The 21,914-nt window shown below is 40.8% G+C and overlaps 1 protein-coding gene across 2 annotated transcripts in view; it reads left to right on the plus strand.

Annotated features, from left to right (window-relative positions):
- Positions 1-21,914, plus strand: part of MYO16 (myosin XVI) — a 603,751-nt gene that overhangs the window by 506,830 nt on the left and 75,007 nt on the right. For both annotated transcript variants that reach the window (XM_037729044.1, XM_017501745.2), the window contains exons 29-31: positions 4,261-4,357; positions 9,652-9,898; positions 11,822-12,090. In XM_037729044.1, the coding sequence (XP_037584972.1) occupies positions 4,261-4,357; positions 9,652-9,898; positions 11,822-12,090 (613 nt within the window). The remainder of the gene's footprint in view (positions 1-4,260; positions 4,358-9,651; positions 9,899-11,821; positions 12,091-21,914) is intronic.

Here is a 21,914-nt window from a genome sequence, read left to right on the forward strand (position 1 = left end):
AAAAAAAAAAAAAAAACCAGCAAAATCAAACACATGCTAAAACATCCAATGACTCTCTCTAAATATTGCCAACCCACAAATAAATTATATAGTACAAAATGATATAAAATAAAACAGTCCATTGGATACCCATAAAATATTCCCAAGTAGTTGAATGAATAATTTTTTTTTTTTTAAACAGAGTCTTGCTCTGTCGCCAGGCACCAGGCTGGAGTGCAGTGGCGTGATCTCCGCTGACTGCAACCTTCGTCTCCCAGGTTCAAGCAATTCTCCTGCCTCAGCCTCCCGAGTAGCTGGGACCACAGACGCATGCCACCACGCCTAGCTAACTTTTGTATTTTTAGTAGAGATGGGGTTTCACCATGGTCTCGATCTCTTGATCTTGTGATCCACCCGCCTCAGCCCCCCAAGGTGCTGGGGATGCAATAGCAGCAAGCACAGTACCCAGCCATTGTAACAAAGTCTTTAGCCATGTCTTAATACGATACTTGTATTGTGACTTCAGATCTCCAACCTCCACCGAGTAACTCTGAAGCCCAGAAGCCCCTCATAACTTACAAAGCCCTTGGTTGTACCTCAGCAGAGCAGATTTGCACAGGCATAACTACATCCAAAACCCACCAGGGGACTAGAGAGCCGCCCACCCTTCCAGCTCCTACCATTGCAAGTATCTGCCTTCTTCCCGTTTGTGCTTCAATTGCTAACCCTGCTCCTTCCCAGCCATTATTGCCACCCATGGCTCCCAGCAAGAAGTCCTTTTCTACACCTCCAAATCTGACCTGACATGTGGATGTGCCCTATGAAACTATCCACTTCTTAATGACCCACCATCAGGAGCTTCATGAAATCTCTAGTATATTCCAAGAAAAGTTCATTTCAACCTCTGTACCTACTCTTCCTATAATGTTCCCTCCATATCTGAACCAAAACTGGCTATTTCCTGAATATACTCTATTCCGAACTTTCCCTTTTTCCCACTTCTTTGTCTTAGAGGAGGAGAAGACAGGGTCAGCTAGCTCCTGATTCTCTAGCCTATGGCTGCATCATTGGTAGGCCAGCTTCATTCCAGCTTTCTCTTTCCCTATATTTCCTCCATGACTTATTCTATCACCTGCCACTTCCATGACTTACTTCTGGATTGCTGAATGACTTTAGGTTTCTGACTTTTCATTTTCCATCTTATTTTCACCCTAGAAGCTATCATCTGTCTCTGTGACTCATTTTATGCAAGGACTTCACAATTCTTTATCTTCTGTTCTCTTTTTCTAATCTGAATTCATCCTGCCCACATCCCTGCCACTTGTGCATTTCAAGAATATATGTCCATATTCTTCAGGAAATGCAAATATACATATATAATGGTAAATATACATAATACACTATAATAGGATAAATAATCATTTATAGGGTGCTCTGGGAATACAAATAGAAGGTGTCAAAGCCCTAATGGAAGTGGAAAGGTGAATATGAAAACTCTAGTAATGGAGATGAGGTTTGACTTCCATTGTAAAAGATAAAGAGGAGTTGGTCAGCAGGGAAGCAGCAGTTGCAGAATTGTCCAAGCCTAAATGATTAATTGCAATATTTCTCCCTGCCTTGCCAATGACCAGCTCAACAATCCACTCTTCAGACAGTTTTCAGAATTCAAGACAAATTTTAAAAAATATTTTTATCAAATGTAGATCTGGTCCTCTACATTTCCCAGCATATCCAAATTGCTCACGGGAGAATTTCCATGTTTTTCCTGTAGTACCCTTCATGATGTGGCCACCAGTTATACGTGTAGCCTCTTCCCTACACCACTTATAGGTGTAGCCACCATTTATAGGTGCAGCCTCTTCTCTCATTTATAATCAGTGTCCATATAACTGTGCCCACAGATGATTTGTTATCTTCTGGTTCTTGCCTTTCATATGTTAGTTTCTGTATCTTCTCACATCCACCATCTCAAGATGCCCTGGGAAATTCCTGCTTATCTCTCAAGACCAAATGGCTTAGAAAATATGATTCTCAGTGAACCCTATCTGATCACACCTTGATCACTCTCTTTTCTCAAAAGCTGTTTCTTGGACATAGCTCTATGTCCTGAGTATGGACAATTGCCAAAATTTGCTCATTGCTGACCTTCCCCAGTACACTATGAGCTCCATGAGGACAGAGGCCTCCTCTGTATCCCTAAATCTAGCATAATGCTGAAGAGCTCAAGATAAACCTGCATTGGGAGGCTGTTGGAAGTGCCACTATAAGAGATCATACTCATTTTGTCTACCTCCCCTCCTGCTCAGGGTCTCGACTGAATTAAGAGAAGTGAGCTAGCATCCTGTTCTCCTGTTTCCTTTCCACAGGTCTTTTAGCCATGGTGCTCTTCTTCCGTATGTTAATTCCCCTAATGATCATTATTGATCCCATCCATTGTGGAGTATCTCCAGCCATCATTCCTTCAGAGTTTTGTTTCGGAACCCAGGTTTGGATGAATTTTGTCTTTGGGAGTTAATCTCCTACAATGAGTTACATCCCACAATCAGCGATGAACAGAGAGGTGACATGCTCCCTCCTTTCCAATGCCTGTCTCACAGATTTGTTCTGCAGAGCTCACAGACAGGACCAACTGTTCTTCCTGTCGACTGCCAAAATAAGTCAGCAGTTGGGAAGGAGAAAAAAAAAAAACTATGAATTATGGAAAATAACTGGGAAGATAAAATGGCAATACAATGAAAAAAATGTAACAATCTCAGTAGCCACCCACTCATGTTACTGTCTCAAATTTCAACCAACTAAAAGAAAACTAAACTAAATGAAGAAGAGAATCTAGTGAACCAGAAGTCTCTGGAACAGACCAGTAGTTAAGAGCTTTCCCTGTTGATCTAACTAATTAGCCTGACTGTCATCACGCAGGATTCAGTCAAAATCTTCGGTAAAACTGTGTTTTATTAAGACGAAAGATCATGTAAGGGGGGAGTTAGGTGGAAAGGAGCGAAGTGACAAAGTGTGTTTGGAATAAACTCCGTTTTCATATGAAATGCCTCATAAAACATCTCAGGCCAACCATTCTGAAGACAAGGATGACCTATAAACCTTTCCAGTACCTAATGGTGTGTGCCCACGTGCCAGCTTCTAATGACGCTGTGATATATGGCAGAGGCTACGGGGGGGGGGGGTATTATCATTTTAATGTCCCCAGTTCATGCTTGAGAGCACACATGTTCGACTTCTCACTTTAATGGTGTTTGTCTCAAGTGCTAAGAATATGATTATAAACTTATCACAAGTAATATTCTCCCTTATCTAACAGAATGTCATCTCAGAGCTTCCTCAGCATCCATGTTAGGATTCACCAGGCTATCTTGCAATTACTTATGTCTACTTCTCCTAAGAGATCATGAGTGCCTTCTATGTGAGGGCTATTCCTCACACCTCCCTCGGTTCTGTGAATTCTTCAAATAAGCACAACACACAAGAGAATTACGTAAAAAGTGTATGAATGTGGCTTGCTGTTATGTGTTAAGAATTTCCTTTGGCACCTGTCTTCATCAATATTAGTATGTTTGCATAAGTTCTAATGCCACTAGAGCTTGTCATAGAAACTGATTTCATGTCGTGCTAAAATTTCTTTTTAAAAATTCTGGTAAAGTATGTTCATCATATAACTACTGTTCGTGCAACTATCCCAAAGATTGTTGCTCGGAGATGACTTTCTCATCTTTCTTTACACTTTTAAACTTTAGTTCTGAAGTTCTATCATCGCAGTTGTACAAGCATTTGATTTATAATAATAGGTGGCACAGTGGCAAACATTATAGAAGTAAAACAATTTTATGTGTCAGCTTTATGTTTCATTTTGATCTTTTGAGTGTTGTTTTTCTTTATGTAAATTGGAACTCCCTGCTGTGAGAAGAGGAAGGAAAGATGAGGGTCTAGCTCTAGAATGGAAGAGTCCATTCATGGGGATGGTCTTATCTTCTGATTGATACTCAAGGCCAATATTTCTCTTTTGCAACACATGGTAACACCCACATCAGTAGTATGTAAGCATCTGCAAACAGTGTGACAGAGGCATCAAACATACTTATTACAACAAAGCTTTTAGGATTGTGGTCACATGTAATCGTGTTTAAGAATCAGGGACATGTACTCTAATTAATTATCTTGGTTTGTTCCTTCTAATCCTCTGCTGGAAAAAAGTCTTTTGTATGATTATTTTTCCATCATCATTTTGGCATCTTCATGCTGTTAAATGTTTCCCTGCTGTTTGCATTTTAGATGGGAGTCCGAAAAGTGTTTCTAAAATACTGGCATGCTGACCAACTCAATGATTTGTGCCAACAGTTGCAGAGAAAAATTGTAACCTGCCAAAAAGGTAACATTTATATGCCAACATTTCTTTGACTTGTGAAATGCAAAATCTTGTAGTGCATCCCCGAGTTTAAATGTCAATGGGGTCTGCACCCTAGTGGACCACTCTATCCATTCCTGAATGCTATCTTTGGGCACATAGTTTTTGGGTGTTTAGGAAGCATTGTGGCTTAGTTTGCTATGTAACTGACTCAGAATCAACATTTGTAGACATTGTTCATACTTTAATTGGTCATCCTTTCATACAAAAGTTTATATTGAATTCCCCTAAATCACAATTTGGAAGAGGGAATATACATCTCTTTTACTATGTATGCATCCATTACCCTGCAGATACTCAGGCTTCTTAATTCATTCCAAAAGCACAGGACAATGAGAATGTAACTTTGACTCTGCAGAAGGAAAAACTCACCTGGCATGTAGGTGCAGTTATGGCACCAAATTCGTGTGCCATTTTGGCAGCGCCACAGGTACGCCGGAGTTTGGAGAACTGGAACAAGCCGATAAGCTAAACAGCATTTTCTGTGATTATACATGTTGCTTGGAAAAAGCATTGACTTCATTTTCCCTCTACAAAGTGACAATAATATTTGGAGTACTATCTTTGAAAGAAGATAGTTATCTATTCATTTTAACTTTAGAAGAGATTCCACTTAGAATTGTCTTCTCTATCAAAATCCAAGTGACTATTGAAAATGGGTACGTTTTTAAAAACATAGCTATGCCTCACATAAGATGTACATGCTTAAGAGATTATTTTTAATTTGCTTAATAATTTAATTGTTATATACATATATATATGCATGCATGTGTATGTGTGTGTATATATGTGTATATATATATTTACATATATTTATAAATATGTATATACATATATTTATATATATATTCCTGAAAGAAGAATAAAAGAGGGAGAAATGACCTATATGCTAGCTTTTAGTGAGATACAGTGAACTCTCAATTGTGATATATTTGAAACCCTTACTCTAACAAGGAAACCTAATAGGAACCCAAATCATTTTTATTCTTGTCAAGCCTCTGTCCGCATTTTCTCTGGGACTCATTCGGGAATGCTCCTATGTGACTCTCCAATGGGTCTTTTCATTTTCTGATAAGAAAACATCCACCTGTAATCCCAGTTACTCAGGAGGCGAAGGCAGGAGGATCGCTTGAGGCCAGGAGTTCAAGACCAGCCTGGGCAACATAGTGAGGCCTCCATCTCTCAAAAAATGTCTTAATTAGCCAAGCATGGTGGCACACAATGGTAGTCCCAGCTACTCAGGAGACTGAAGTGAAGGATCCCTGGAGGTCAGGTGTTCTGGGCTGCAGTGAGCTGTGTTTTTACCACTGTACTCCAACCTGGGAGACAGAGTGAGATCCCACCTCTAAAACAAAAAAAAATAGAATTTAAAAATTAAATAAAATAAGAATCCCTGTTACATGCTAGTCTCTGAAACAGCCTCTGTTCAGATTTTAACACATCCATCTCAAATAATGTTCAAAATTCAGAACTTCATTCTCAGTTAAAACTTCCTTCTTGGCTGTTTGAGGCCTGTCCCATCCTTAGTGGGTGTGGGGACTGATCCCTACCTACTCAGGTTGCCTCTGGGTCTTCCAGGGTTAATGAGGAGGGAAGAAGTAAGGCAGTGTCTTCTGATGAAGACCAGAAGCAGGTGTTCTAATGGCACAGGCATACTATGGCGTGGGTCTCCTCCCACTGGGGCAGATTTCAACAGCTCTCCACCTATTCAGAAGCACTTCAGTGACTTCCTTCTGTAACTAGCAACATCCTCCTTTGGCTGGTCATTTGTAACTCGCCCCTCAGCCCCAGGCACCTTGCAGACCTTCTGCTGGAGCCTCATTGCTCCCTCAGTACACATTATCTGTTTACAACCATATCTGGTACCAAAGAAACAAACTCTTAGATGATTTCCTGGCTACAGTTTTTCTCTAGCAGAGCCTGTGTTCCATGTAGGGCCTGGCAGGAGCCATGGCCACAGCTGTGGCCTCTGAGATATCACAGTGCACAGTGGCTCCCAAGCCCCAGGAGCCAGGTGCCAAGCTCTCTGAGTGGCCTACTGAAGCCATTTTCACAAGGCTGGGTCAACAGGGGGCCTTGGAAAAGAGAGGGCCAACTCCTACCTCTCAGTAAAGGAGGCATCTTCTCTCTAGTTTGTGATGACCTGGCCTTCTTCAGCCTTCATCAGTGCAGGGGAGAGGGCGGACCACTGTTCTGTTTTGGACCTCCCCCTGAAAAGTCCTATTTGCATGTTTGGCCCCGCCCCAACCCATGCGTCCCTGGCAGACCAGCAGCACCAACATCACCAGGGATTTGGCTAGCAAAGCAAAGCCTCAGCTCCCACTCAGGCGGACTTGTGACACCCAGAGCTTCATCTGCAGCCTCAGCTGAAACTGGGACAGGGAGAGTCTCATTTAATATAACGCTAGAGACAGAACAGGGTATTACAAATTCTCCTGAAACTTCCCATAAATATAATGAGAAGAAATTTTGACCCATTAGAAACTTCTGTTCTATTTAACAAAAATTAAATTGCTATACCCTATTGACCTGGAACAAAAAAAAAAGGAACAGAACTGTAATTATTTCTTCACCTTTCTAAATATAAAAATTAAGAACAGTATAAAAATTGGCATGAAGATAGAAACTAATTTCATATTGCATAAATGAAATAATGGATGAGTATATTTTTTAAATTACAGAATTTTAAATGCAAAGCATTAATTATTGATTTTTTTATTTTCATAGTTCTTAAAACAGTTCCCTTAATGCTTTTTGCTAATATTAAATTTACTCAAAATTTATATAATCTGGAGCCATTTCCAGTTTTTTTTTTATTATTATTTTTTAAGAATTCCATTTTTTTCTTTAAAAATGTCCAAGGGAAAGAAACCTGTAGCTTTTACTTTTAAATTTAATCATTTTAATTTAAAATTATTCCTACCAGAAGTTTTTTCTCTGACCCTATATGGTCATGTTATCTTGGATGAAAAATATCTGTAAATCAAGACCTTCCACCGGACACGTCTTAGAAGCAATCTTCTGAATCTGTCTGAAAGACGACAAACATCAACATCTGCTAGTGGCAAGTTTATTTTTACCAGTTGCCCCTTATTGGAGACATCAATATTTAGCAACCTGTGTAACATTTTTAAAGAATTTTAAAAGGCTAGTGGGATGAAGTGTGAGAAAATGAAGTCTTCTGGATGTGGGACAATAGACTCCTGGGTGAATGTGAGTCCAGTGAATAGCTGTGCTGTAGTGGGAAGTCAGGGGAAGTCTGGCACATCCACATTAATCTTCTCTTTATTCCAAGAGATTAAACATCTTGAATATACTCTCACTTTCACTCTTCCGAGAGCCAATGTCTCCCCCCGCCCTTTTTTTTTTTTTTTTAAGTGTAAAGAAAGAACAAGTGAACAGGCCAATTTCAAGTCTTCTGCCTTTTTCTCACTCAGGGTGCCCATCACATGATTCATACTGCTCCACTTTATTCCACGTTTTATATTCCTGGAAGTCTGATTGAACCTCGTACTGTTTAACATTTTTCCCGTAGGTTACTTTGGAATGACTGCTTTACAGTTAATGTAACTGCATTCCAACATAACTAAGCCTTTAGTAGTGCCATCTGAAAAACATGCTTTCAGCATTTCAGATGTCTGCATATTATTTTCCTCTGCAGCCATCATTGTAGATCATTCTGTTAAACTTTCTACCAGCTACTCGACATCAAAGTGAATATCATAGGTACCCCGCATATTTGTTATTTTATAGCCGTGAACTCTTTTAAACCACTTAATATTTTATAGACTTTTTCCTTTCCCAAGGGCAAGGATAAAGTGTCTTTGCTGCCGACACAGGCTTTCCTAAAATTATAAATCTTCTATAATCTTAACCAACTCCTTATAGTCCTAAAAACTTTTAAAATTGGGAGAGACGGAATCATAAAGTTTGAAAAGACTCTAATTGGAATTCCTCCACCTGCACTTGTCCACTTAGCCCGTGAGAAGAGTCCACTGTGCCGGCCTTCTACCACTCAGGGCCTGGGAAGCAACTCTTTTCATGAGGCGGCCCGATCTACTTCCACCCTGTGTTAATTGTTAGGAAGTTCTGTTCAAGACCAGCCTGGTCAACATGGTGAAACCCCGTCTCTACTAAAAACACAAAAATCAGCTGGGCACGGTGGCAGGCAACTGTAGTCCCCGCTACTCAGGAGCGTGAGGCAGGAGAATCGCTTGAACCTGGGAGGTGGAGGTTGCAGTGAGCTCAGACCGTGCCACTGCACTCCAGCCTGGGCTCTCAGCCTGAATGAGACTTAGTCTGAAAAAAAAAAAAAAAAAAGAAAGTTCTTTCTAACATCGATTGCAAATATGCTTCCCTGTAACTTTCTTGGTTTCTGATCTGCCCCCTGGAGAATTAGAGATTATGTCTGTGTGACTGCAGGCTAAGGAAATATAATTTGACCTCCTAAGCTTGGGGACATATGAGCCCTGCCTCTACCATTCCTTGGTTGTGTTTACCTGAGGAATTTTCTTAGTTTCACTAAGGGAGTGCCATTGTGTCTAAAATGGAGATAGTGGTATATTTTGTCATTGAGTTTCAGAATTGAATGACATAATAGAGTGTCTTACACACAGAGGTCCCTTTAAATGGGGGCCTTTTATTTTTAATTCTTGTATTTCTTACTGACATAATGATTTCAAAGCATTTTCACTCGTTTCTCCCAATTTTTACACATTCTTCTAGCCGTCCTTTCCCAGAGAGCAGGATGGATATCCTATATTTATACACAATCTTTTTCCAGAGTCTTAAATATAGTGTTAATTTCTCTAAGAATTAAATCATACTCTTAGAAACAATATATGCATGATATTTCCAAAGACAAACCCCATAAGCCTTAGGTGTTTATGTAATAATGTGATGTAATGAAAGATGATTCGTACATCCCAAAATGGTGCAGTTGGAGGCACACCCCAAAATTCTGTGGGATTTGGACCCAGTTCTTTCCCATTGACTTAACTCCTGTCCATCAACGTCCAGCTTTTGTTACCAAAAATGGTGTTGGGGACTTTATTATTAGTATTGCCTGTGAGATCTCATTCAGGTCAAAGGGATTTGCCTTGAGTGTTATCACTGCTGATTTAGATAAATTCTTGTTCTGGGTTAAATGTATCTTATTTTAGAACTGCCCAGAGATAAGTATATTGTGATTTTTATTTGTGCATGTCTGAGTTTTTCACTTTTGTTCCTTTTACTTACCCATGATTCTTCTATAAAAGTTATCAGAGGATTTTTGGCACGCCAGCACTTGCTTCAGAAAATGAGCATCAGACAACAAGAGGTGACGTCTATCAACAGCTTTCTGCAGAACACAGAGGACATGGGGCTGAAAACCTACGATGCCCTGGTCATTCAGAATGCTTCAGACATTGCCCGGGAAAATGACCGGCTCCGCAGCGAAATGAACACTCCCTGCCATAAAGAGAAGTTCGAGGTTTGGAACACAATAGAGGAAGGAAGCAAAAGGTAAAGGAAGAGGGCATGCAACTTTAATTGCCTTTGTGATTGATTCAGTGGAGTCATGAAAATTCAAATAGCCCTTAATGCAGAGCTTGGTCAAATATGACAGGGGCTATAGGAACAGGTATGCGTGGTTTGTTATTTGAAATGCCACCAGTCTAAACAGATGCTTTCCTGTGCTGTCTTCTCGTGAGCGAGAGGCTGTATGTGTCCCTTCGCTCGTATGTAATGATGACTGCCCCACCCGCCATGCTGTGTCACTTAACTACCTCAAGTACACACAAAGTCTAAAGCACTGACAGTTTCTGTATTGGCAAAAATATATATCTTGGCTGTTGACGTTTTTACACAAGTGTTATGGATATAAGGCTAGCTAATAGAAACTTTGGGAAATCTGACCCAGAAAAATCGAGATGCCACTCTAAAAACATGAAAGCAGTGAGCTCAATAGATAGATTAAGTGTATTATATATCCCTGTGTAAACGGTCACATTTCTCTTTACGGATAAAGCAAGCTTTAGGGAAAGCTTTTTATGTAAAAATTTGCTTTAGATGCTTAGCTTAAAACACGAAGACCACCTGGTCCTTCTCCATTTTGTCATTCTCCTCTATCGTGAATGATGAAGACACCCGTTACTCACAGCGCTCCTAGAGGAAGGGAGGGCAAAGAGCCGCTTCCTTTGGATAGTCATTGATCGTCAGGGAGATGTTTATTTTGCTATAGAAGTTTGGTAGTACCTTGTTGTTTCTCACTGAAAGTGACTCTCCTTTGCCATTTCTGCCAATGTCAATTTTTTTTTATTAAAGTGGAAATGGCAATGTGTATCTTGTTAATTAGCTTCAAATATCTCAGTGATTAAATACTAAAAAAAAAATCCCCTTTGTGTAAAAAAAAAAAAAAAAGTCTGTAATTAAACATTACAGGAAAAACAAATTATCCACTGAGTGCCACGCTTTCATCTTCAGCTATTTCATTTTCTACATGGGCGGCTGGCTCTGCCGTGTGGTAGATTCTAGCCCTGTTGGTGTTCTGCCACAGAAAGATATAATTATAAAAAACAAACGCTTGGAAACTCCTTGTAGAGTGAATGCATTGGCATCTTGCTAGCACATGATTACGTTGACATGTGAAGCCAGAAGAAATTTTTTTAAACAAGATAACTATTAATTTTATATGACTTCTAAAATAATATTCATTATTTTCTCTGCTGGAACTAAACAGCCACCCCAATTTCTCAATTTGATTATGTATGTGTTTTCCCGATACAAAATTAAGTCAAGAAGTATTTGTCTGTTTATTTACTGAATACCAGCAGTTTACTTGGCACTGGCCAACCGTACTGAGTTAAGGAGGAAAAGGAACAGCTCTGTACATAATTAAATAATTTCCGGTAGAATTTAAATGGCAAGAGTGATGGGGAGAAAGAGAACACTGAAATGTAAATTTCTGAGAGTTTTAAGTAAGAGTCTGTCCTCTTCTTGTGAGGGGAAATGGTGATGAACTCCCAGCATTTGATGCATCAGTAACTCTCTATTAAGATGGATTTGCCGGAAATTATCATTCAGATTGAAATTCTGGGTTTTTGATTTGCTTAATAATCAGAGTGTGAAGAATTCATTCAGTGAGTGCGATGGAAAATGGGAAGGCCCTTAAGTAGTGTTGCATTTGTGTGAGAATGTTTAAAAAGTAATCATGATGGATATCCCGTGTGCTCATGTGCTTTTCATCACAAAGCAGGAGCCAGAGGACGGGTGGCCTTTTCCAGACCAACTGGTCACCAGAGGGCTGCACACGTCCTCCAGCCACAGCAGGAGGGGCTGCTTGCCAAAAAGCCGTCATTATGTCTGCTTGAGCAGGTTCCTTGTTATGGGAATAATGCATCTGGGCCTCTCTGGTGTGGTGCTGTTTGTGTTTTGTTTCCCCCTAAGAACCGAAGACAAGAGTGGACCCAGGCATTTCCATCCCGGCTCCATGTCAGTCTGCATGGCAGTGGACGGCCTGGGTCAGTGCCTCACTGGCTCATCCATCTGGTCTCCTTCACTGCACTCGGTGTTCAGCATGGATGACAGCAGCAGCCTCCCGTCTCCACGGAAACAGCCTCCGCCCAAGCCAAAGAGGGACCCCAACACCCGGCTGAGCGCCTCCTATGAGGCTGTGAGCGCCTGTCTCTCCGTGGCCAGGGAAGCGGCCAACGAAGGTCAGCCCTGGGGAGGGGGCCAGCCTTGCCGATGCTCTGACTTAGTCTCGGGATGCCCGTGGCAGTACTGTGGCCCTAATGTACTTTTAATAGAAATAAATCCAATTGTTGGCTTGCCAGCAGCTCTTAATCATTAAATATAAATAATATTTATTCAAATCTCTAAGCCTCTTAGGGAAAAGCTACTTACATGGCATTTCCTTAACTCCCATCCCCACCTCTGGCTCCAAAGAGCAGCATGAAATCAATTCAGAGAGTCGGCAGCTATTCCATGGGAAATTTCACCCATTAGAAAGTCAAAAAAAATGTATCAGGTGTGCCAGTTATCACAATCTAATAAAAAATTAAGACTGTTTTATTATGTGATAAGTGAAATTATATTACCCAGAGGATAGTCATCGGGCAGGAAAATTCTGTTAGGAAAACTTCTGAGACAAGATCATAAAAGTTTCTGCATCCATTGTTTAGAAACAGGGACGCATGCAAGGGAACACTGCAGCTTATTCTCAGCCAGATCTCATAGGTCAGTAATGAGACGTTTACTGTTTAATTATTAATTTTAAGAATTGTGAGAAATAAAGGAAGTTCTTCTCAGTGGAACACTTACGAATTGAACAGATTTTATTGATCATCTGCTATGCATCAGGTTCTATTCCAGGCATGCTGTATCATTCTTCATGGAGTTTACATCCTAGTGTGGCAAAACAGATGGTAAACATAATAAAAAAGTAAATACTTTAGAAGAAGATTGTTGCTGCTAAGAGAAATAAATAAACTCAGGGTAGTGCAGGATGGAAGAGGGGTTGGAATTCTAAATGAAACTGTTTGGTAGAACTCAGTAGAGAATAATATCTGAACATAGGATGAAACACAGTTCCTTCATTACACAAATGAACCCAAATACAAAAACAGCAAATCCATAAGCTCAACTCTGGGATGGCTGACAGCAAGAAGACGGCAGGAAGACATGGGGCAGAGGCCTGAAGCAAGCAGTAAGTCCGTCCAACCCACTTCTTTTCCTTTTTTCAAATTTATTTATAATTGACATAAAGTTGTATGTTTTTGTCATGTACAACATGTTGTTTTGAAATATATGTACATTGTGGAATGGTTAAATCTAGAAAATTAACAAATTCACGCCTTGTCATGTCTGTGTTGAGGGCGCTTAGTGTCCACTTTTTTAGCTTTTTTTTTTTTTTTGAGATGAAATTTTACTCTTGTTGCCCAGGCTGGACTGCAGTAGTGCAATCTCAGCTCACTGCAACTTCCGCCTCCCAGGTTCAAGTGATTCTCCTGCCTCAGCCTCCTGAGTAGCTGGGATTACAGGTGCCCACCACCACGCCCAGCTAATTTTTGTATTTTTAGTAGAGACAGGGTTTCACCATGTTGACCAGGCTGGTCTTGAACTCCTGACCTCAAGTGATCCACATGCCTTGGCCTCCCAAAGTGTTGAGATTCTGTTCTGTAATTGCAGATTGTATAACAGTGAGTCACTGTGTCCAGCCCTTTTTTTTTTTTTTTTTTGCATTTGTTAAGAATAGAATATATTGTCATTAACTGTTGTCACCATTCTGTATACTCTTCAAAGTGCTTTTTATTAGTGGCATTAGGAAAGAATAGATCTTTAGGATATTTTTTACTTAAAAAAAGTTACCATCTTAGTGGACAAGTCATGTTTCAACCATGCCTAGATGAAAGTAGAGGGGAAATTCCTAAGACTTTGGGGAGAAGAGTCCAAATGTGTGTTTTTAAAATCCTGGTGATAAGGACAACAGGAAAATCTGAAAAATGACATTAGATAAGATCATCCATAGGAAAGTCCTCAAAGTGGACATAGATATAAATTAGATATAAATTTAATTAGATATAAATTAGAACAGGACCTCCAAAGATATGAGGCATTCTCCGCTGGAGCCACACGTGCCAGGAGAAGCCCACAGTCTGAAGGAGCCAGCAGCACCCTCCTGAGCAAGTGGGATGCTTCACATTGCCGCTGTTCCTACTTTCAGACCTCCATTTTAGATTTGTGGCCCATATCTCCATGTGATTAGAATAGCAAGAAAGATTTTTTGGCAGCTTTTTTGAGGAAGACGATCTCTAAAATGCTACCTGTGAGATAAAGAGGGTGGGAAATTAAGACTCCAGGGAGTATCCGACATTGAAAAAACAATAATGAAATATGATTGAAAATTGCAGCAAATGCAAGATGAATCTCCAGCGAAACTTGCAAGCAGGCTCTAGAAATTTGCATAGATAGGCCTCAGAATATCTTGTAACATCTAGAAAAAGCTAACGGTCTGTGTGGCCCCTAAAAGACACGTCCCTGGAGTCATGAAAGGGCCACTTTGTCACATGTTATGAAAGGAGATCAAACAGTGAGAAAGAAGCTGAGCTCCCAGTGGAGACTGAGCTGTCTCATCTGGGCAGCAAATAATGAGTCAATTAAAATAAAAATTAGGAACCATAGGAGATATAGAGATACAGATATTGATATCAACATAAATATAGATATACACACATATATGAAAGCAAATGACTCAAAAAAAGGTCAATAAAGAGGATAGCTGTAACAACTCAAATTCCTTTTTACACGCTATCGAAATATATCATCTGATAGCTTTAGGCATACAAGATATTTATGTAAAATTTAGTTTCTTGGATCCTAATTTTGTCTCATATGTGACTGTAAGGCATATGGAGATGCATTTTGTCCACTGTGTCCCAACCGGGTGGGCACACTTTTTAGAAGCTTGTCAAAGGGCAAGTGTATACACTGTTTCCTTTTTACTGTGCACATTGTCTGTTCCTTCTTACAATACGTAATTCCTCATACTGGTTACTTTACAACCACCACCACAAAAAAGAAAGTCTTCCATGTCCAGCAACTAGAAATGTATTTCTGCATTCTGGCATGCACTCTCAATACTGCACATTTTTAAGAATAAGAAAATTAAACAGCTTAATCTGCTTGAGCATGCTCTCTGATTAGTTTTTACAGCGTTAGGGAGTCAGAGAGGGCCAGTGGAGGAGCTTAGCACCTAGTCTGGGTTTCTAATCCATGATCGCAAAGATAGCTCCACACGCATGTGATAAGCCAGCTGTCAGATGGGGTTCTGGTCCCTTCTGTGCCATTGTGTCAGGAGCTGAAGGTGGTTGAGTTTGGATGGTAATGAAATTGATCCTAGCATCTTAGATATCTCCCTCAGCACAACACAATTCAAATATAATCCAAGTCTTTGTTGTTCAATGCAGTAGCCAGTAGGCACGTATGTCCAATTAAATTTAATGTAAATAAAATTAAATACAATTTTAAATTCCATTCCTCCATCATCAGTCACTTTCGAAGTACTCAGTAGCCACAGGTGTAGAATTTTCCATCATCACAGAAGCTTCTCTTAGACAACCCTGATTCTAAATGCTTCCTGTGTCTACCAAGCAGACTTTATTTTTTGTACCTAGTAACATGTCACAAAATTATTCTCCTTTCTGTCAAAATGTAGGAAAAAAATTTGATCACTTTTCCAAAATGCTTGGTGAACCTTGGTTTCACAGGATTAGGGACTCCAGCTGAAGTCAGGTTCGTACCTCAGCCATCCCTTCTGGCATGTTAAAAATCAAGTTCATGTTCTTTTCCTTTGCAACTAAAGCTGCTAATGAATTCAGAGTGAAAGGAGACTGATTGCAGAGCAAGGGCCCAGGATTGTAGGGTGACCAACACCAAGGTCACATTAAACTTGCCTTTGTGTTTATTCTTGTTCTTACTAGCACAAGTGTTTCTTAGTAGGTCCTCACCGATTAAAAATGGCTGTAGCGAAGAAAAACAGTACAGAGGGCTCGTTCTTTTTCTCATTACCTTTGTGCCTCAAAAGCATGAAACAATTTTGCAGGCCAATAAATGTTAGCACTTCTTTGCAAACTATTAGCAAGCTAGAGACAACTATTTAAAAGTATCATATTTGTATTAGGTTGGTACAAAAGTAACTACGGTTTTTGCCATTGAATGAAAGTCTGCAGTTGTTCTTTGCAAATAGAGGCCAGGAAAGGAAAGACAGGGCCTTGTTTCCACTGCCTGCTGGCTGGGACCTCCCAGCTGGAGCACTGTTCGGCCGAGTTCATTCCTCACACGCCGCGTGCAGCCTTTCTCCCAAAGACGGTTAACATTCCCTCCAATGGTCTCCTGACTGGAGTTAAATATAAGCCTGCATTTCATGCATGTGACTTTGAAGAAGTGACTCAGTCTTTCCAAGCCCGTGATTGCAAGTAGCACCCACAGCAGAAACACGGCAAGAGGGTTCTTTCTGAGGAGTTGAGAAGCAAAGCCCTGTAAAGCCTTGTTGCCCAGGACATACCTAGTGCTCAGCAAAGTTACCTGCATATAACTTTGTTGTTCATGAAGCCTCTGACAGTCAGTTTCCTCATCTGTGAAATGGGACACTAAATGTGGGACTTGCAATTAAGTCATGATGTCGGTGGTGCTGTGCCTGGCTTGGAGTGACAGCTGCTCATGGTGAAATTGCAAAAGCTAGCTTTTCTTGGGCAGCTCTGGTACCCCCGTTCACCGTTCTGTGTTGACGCTTCCCCACTCACCCTCCCTTCAGACCCCAGTTGTCCCCTCCTTGGAAATCATACCTTAATGAACCCATAATTGTTTTTTCAAAAATTGCTGTACAATTCCATTCTCTGCAAAACACAGTTCACATGTGTAGACAGACAGTGGTTCAGCTCAGTGGCCTAATATGGAAATAAGTTGATTTCTGTTACTGGATTCTTTCTGTCTTCATTCTAGAGCAGCATGTGTCACATAGTAAGCACTCAACAAATACTTACCAAGTGAATACGTGTTAGAGAAATCTATTTCTCTATACTCCCTTCATTAAAAGAGAATTAGCTTCCTATCAGTATATAAGAGGGAACACAATTTGGCAAGGTTTAAGAAGTATCCTTGAGATGTGTCAAGGCTGGATTTGTCAGCACATTTTTTTACAGAAGCCCTTTTATCATATTTTTTTCTATTACCTGAAAATGGACAGAGCTTAGGTCTTCCATGAACACTCTTCTGAGAAATGTGTTACTGGGAATAACAGAACACAATTGCACGGTTCACCACCTATGACGCAGTTGGTCATTCAACAGATAGTAATTAAGTGTCTTCCATGAGCCTGTCTTCTCCCTGAGGACCTGACAGACTAGTAGGGGAGATAAGTGTTCAAACAAATTACAGGAGAAGCAGAGCCACAGCAGTGAGGGCGCGAGAGGTGCACACCAGGCCACAGAGGGCCTTACCCTCCGTGGAAACTATGAAAGGCTCAGGAAGGGCATTTCAACAGCATCGAGGGCAGTAATGCAATCGGGAGGGTCCGATGGGAGCAGGGAAGGCAGTGATACTGCCCGAACTGCTCCTCCCACCAGGAAGGAAAAGTTATAACAAGGTCGTGATATATGACAGCTCCGTAGAAGCCCTTTCTGTCCAATTTGCAGCGGGTTGTAAATCCATCCTACATTCACTCATGTATGCAGCCTGAACAGTCAGCTAGCAGGCACTTAATTAAGCATCTTTTATGTCGTAGGTCCTGTGCTCTGTGCTATGTTTGCTTTTGCTTGGAAACTAAGCACAATTACACAAGAAGCATTGGAAAATGGAGGATAAAAAATACACGGACTCTATTTATTTTGGATGAACAAGCATCTCATTCCTCCTTTTTCTCATAGATTCACTATGCAGGTATTTTATTATTGTAAGAATGGAGTCAAATAACACGCACAAAGGTGATTTAAAAGTCACCAACATGCCTTAGCAAAAACACCAAAAGGAAAATATTTTGTAGGAGAATATGCCGATTTCCTGTCTTGACACGCATGTGCATATCATTCTGCAGCAGTTGAGATGAGACTCAAGTTTATGATGTAATAAGATGGCTTCAGAATGTAGTCTCATTCCTAAGCTACTGTGAGAACCCTAGAATTTGCCCTCCAAGTATTCTGTGATCAGGGACTGTCTTCCCTCCTCCATTTCATTGGCTTTATCAAGGAGTTGCAAATGTCTTATGCATAAATATTAGAAAAAAAAGTAAGAAAACTCCTGATGTAAATTCATTTTAATAGCCCTCTAACCAGTATTTGCAAATGAACTTTTAGCATGTATACACATACACACATACCTAGAAGTAGCCACAAACCAAATTAGACTTTAATTTGTTAACTGTCATTTTCTAATTTTAGTTTATAAAGAATGAATATTTCCAGTCCTGACCACCACAGGTTCCAGTTTAACTGTTAGGGAGTAGAACAGGATAAAGCACTGTAGTGATCCAATAGTCTAAACCCTAGACCACAATTCTAGGAACCAGCCTTCTGTCTCTCATGGTCAATTTCTGGTTGTGCAGCAGTAATTATGTTGATCATGATGGATACTTAGTGATGTTTATCACGTACAGGCATTATGCTAAGCTTCTTTCATCTGTAGAATGACCCTGCCTAGTAGGAGTGTCATCATGACCCTATGCAGAGAAGGGCATTAAGTCACAGAGCAATGGTGTAACTCGTCCAAGGTCACATAGCCAAGCTTTAGAACCTCAAGCCCAGACTCTCAACAGCCTCCCAACAAACATGCAACTTTTACTTATAACTGTTTAATGCAAAAAGGCCCTTCACCGCATCTGAAGCAAACCTTGAGGGAATACTATACCAGTTATGTGTGGTTGCATAAAACCCACCCAGAACTTACAGATTTACATAAAGTACTGATTGTTTTACTCTCTCTCTCAGGCTCTGGGTATCAACAGAGCTCACTGGGGCAGTTGTCACTGGAGCTCTTTCATGCAGCAAGATGGCTGGAATCATCTGAAAACTGGCCACGGGCATGTCTGGTGTCTCAGATGTCTGAGGATTGGGATTCCTTGAGTGTCTCTCTCTGTCTACGTGATCTCTCTGTATTGCTTGGGCAGCATGACAGCTTCAGGGTATCCGACTTCTTATAGGGAGAGTCAGTGCTTGGGGGCCATGTGCTTTGGAAGAGAGAAAGCAGTAGATGTAGCATTGCTTTGAGGGAGCCAGCCTTGGGAAGTGAGCAAAATCCCAAAGACCCATCCAGGTTTAGGAAAAAAGAAACAGATTCTACCTCTGGAAAGGACACATTGTTGTGGCCAATGTGTTGGAATGTACCATCTGTATCAGTCCACCCTCTAAACAAAACAATCTGTATCCTTCTCTCATACAAACTATACTCACCCCTCCCCCAGACTCCTCAAAGCCTCCTTCATCATCACATCTGGACCAGGCTCAAGGGTCAGATCACATCATCTAAATCAGATCCAGGTGTGCTGGTGCCTCCAGTACAATTTCTTAAATGTGTCCTCTTCCATCTGAAGACTTGCGACCTAAAAAGACAAGTTGCCTGATCCCCCACCCAACCAAAATGCACTGGAGGGACAGGTAGAGGGTAATTGTGGTGCACGCCGCTGCTCAGACATGGGAGGGAGATCAGCTGACACACAGTTGTCATTGGTGGGTAGCAGTCGTGAACAACAGCTGGTGCCTTCATGAAGATTTAGTCCTACTGCCTGGAAATACTTTTTCATAGTTCTTAGATCTATGTTCTGGAATCTTTGTTCTCCCCTTTTTGACTAATAATTCCCGATCCATAAAAGGTGACTTATGTTTGGGGCTGGTAGTTTTCTCAGCCTGCTTCCTCCTTATCAGGGTTGTGTTGTCGCTTTTGTGTAGAGGTGAGGTCTTGCTATGCCGTCCAAGCTGCAGTGCAGTGGCTGTTCACAGGCATGAGCATAGCACACTGCAGCCTTGAACTCTCAGCCTGAAGTGACCCTCCTGCTCAGCTTCTGGAATAGTTGGGACTGCAGGTACACACTGCAGCTGGCCAAAATTTTGAGAGACCAAAGTTTCTTCATTTTTGTATTCACTCTGCTCCTTTCAGTGTAAACTGATACAATTCCTTTAAAAGCTTTGTGACTTTCTTGTGAATCAATTCATAATTTATTAGTCAAAAGCCACATCCACAAACTCTCTGAGATAATATCTTCTCTATCTGGAAGCTCACTGCAGTATTTCTGTAGGGCAAGGTCCTTGATATTCTTAGAAGACCTGTGGTTTTTCTTCCTTGAAAAGATCGATGAAGCCCCTCTTGGAATTTTTCTGAGTACTTAATGAAGGGTCTCATGTGTGTGTGCTTGACTTCATCTTTAGATCATGTTTTTCTGAAAATTCCCTGAATTTTATTTCCACTTGGAAGTCATTTCTTAATATTCAAATTATTTGCCATTTGAAGAGCTTAGCAGTGAGAACCATTTTATTTTTAAGCTCAGAAGATCCTTATTCCTTTATAGTGAATAGTTCTTTCTTTAATCACTGCATTCTCATGATTTACTCTAGGCAGCTAGAAGAATCCAAGAGGCATCACCCAGTTCATTTTCTGTTTTCTATTTTCTGCATGACTGCAGGTGAGATAGTGTTGCCAAACTTTTCCACTATGGCTGAAGTGTTCTGTTCCCTCCAGCTTCCAACATCTTCCTCATTGTTCTTTAGATATCATCAAGAGCTTTCTTGAGGCCACCACGCTTCCCCTGGTGGTCCTGTTCAAAGCTCCTCTCATGTCCCAAAGCAACCTCCAGTTTAAGATTTTTTTTGTTTTTTGTTTTTGTTTGTACAGCAGCAGTCCACTTCCAGGTACCAATGTCTTTATGAATTGTCTATTGTTATGTAACAAACCTCTCCAGCTTAGTAGCTTAAGACACCAAAAAACTGCTAGAAAATCTGTCATGGTTCTAGCATTTGGCTGGGCTCTGCTGAGCAGTTCCCATGGAGCTGCTCTCATCGCTGCAGTCAGACAGTGGCTGGGACTGGGATCACTGGAAGTCATAGTTAATTACATCTCTGATGTCTGGGATGGGAAACGATGTCGGATAGCTGAGGGCTGGAGCAGATGGGAGTCCTCTGGCATCTCCCTCACGTCCACGTGGCCTCTCCACAGTTCCCACAGCATAGCTACTTCAGGGTGTACAAACCTATGCGTGGAAGTCAGGGCTACCTAGACATGTGTCCCAGGAGAAGGAGGGGGCCAGGCAGAGGCTGCATTGTCATTGTACCAGCCCCTGAAGGCAGGCGACATCATCTTCTAATCATCATATTCATTGGGCAGATGCAGAGACCCTCCAAGGTTCAAGGTTCTGGAAGAGTATGTGGGGCTGAAAGTATTATTGAAGCCAGCTTTGGAAAATACAATTTCTCACAAATCCTTTAAATTATTCATATCTTCAGAGCAACTCTATAATCTTAATGTTAAAAAATGGGTTGCTTTATTCACTTTCTAGAAGCTTAGGGGCTGCTATGTGTTAGCCCTTTGAAAGTCACTGGAATAATGCTTATTAATTAGAGAACTGCACACTTTGGGTATTTTCTATTCTTAAAAGTTGGCTGCTTTGGGAAGCCCCGAATAATACTAACTTACAAAGATGTCCATTGCATTCAAAAATTACCTTTGTTCTTTTCCATTCCTATTTGAATGATTTCTTTTTTTTTTTCTGGTGACAGAGTGTGGAGAACTGAGCATAGCACTTTCTCTACAGTATCCATTTTATTTCTTCAAGATAGTTTCTCATATCATCATTTTATCCACAACTACCCTGAGGCTCAGAGAGGTCTGCCAAAGACCTCTTCTAAAATTACAACCCTGCCCCACCAACCGCTGCACACACACACACACAGTTCTGTGACCCTCACCCTGGCCTGTTGGTACTCATCTTCACGGCCTGTATCACATTCTAACATTCTGTAGAACTCACTCATTTGCTGTATTTCCTTTTTTTTTTTTT

Source organism: Cebus imitator, unplaced genomic scaffold (genome assembly GCF_001604975.1).
Source record: "Cebus imitator isolate Cc_AM_T3 unplaced genomic scaffold, Cebus_imitator-1.0 Scaffold14, whole genome shotgun sequence".
Classification (NCBI taxonomy): Eukaryota; Metazoa; Chordata; class Mammalia; order Primates; family Cebidae; genus Cebus; species Cebus imitator.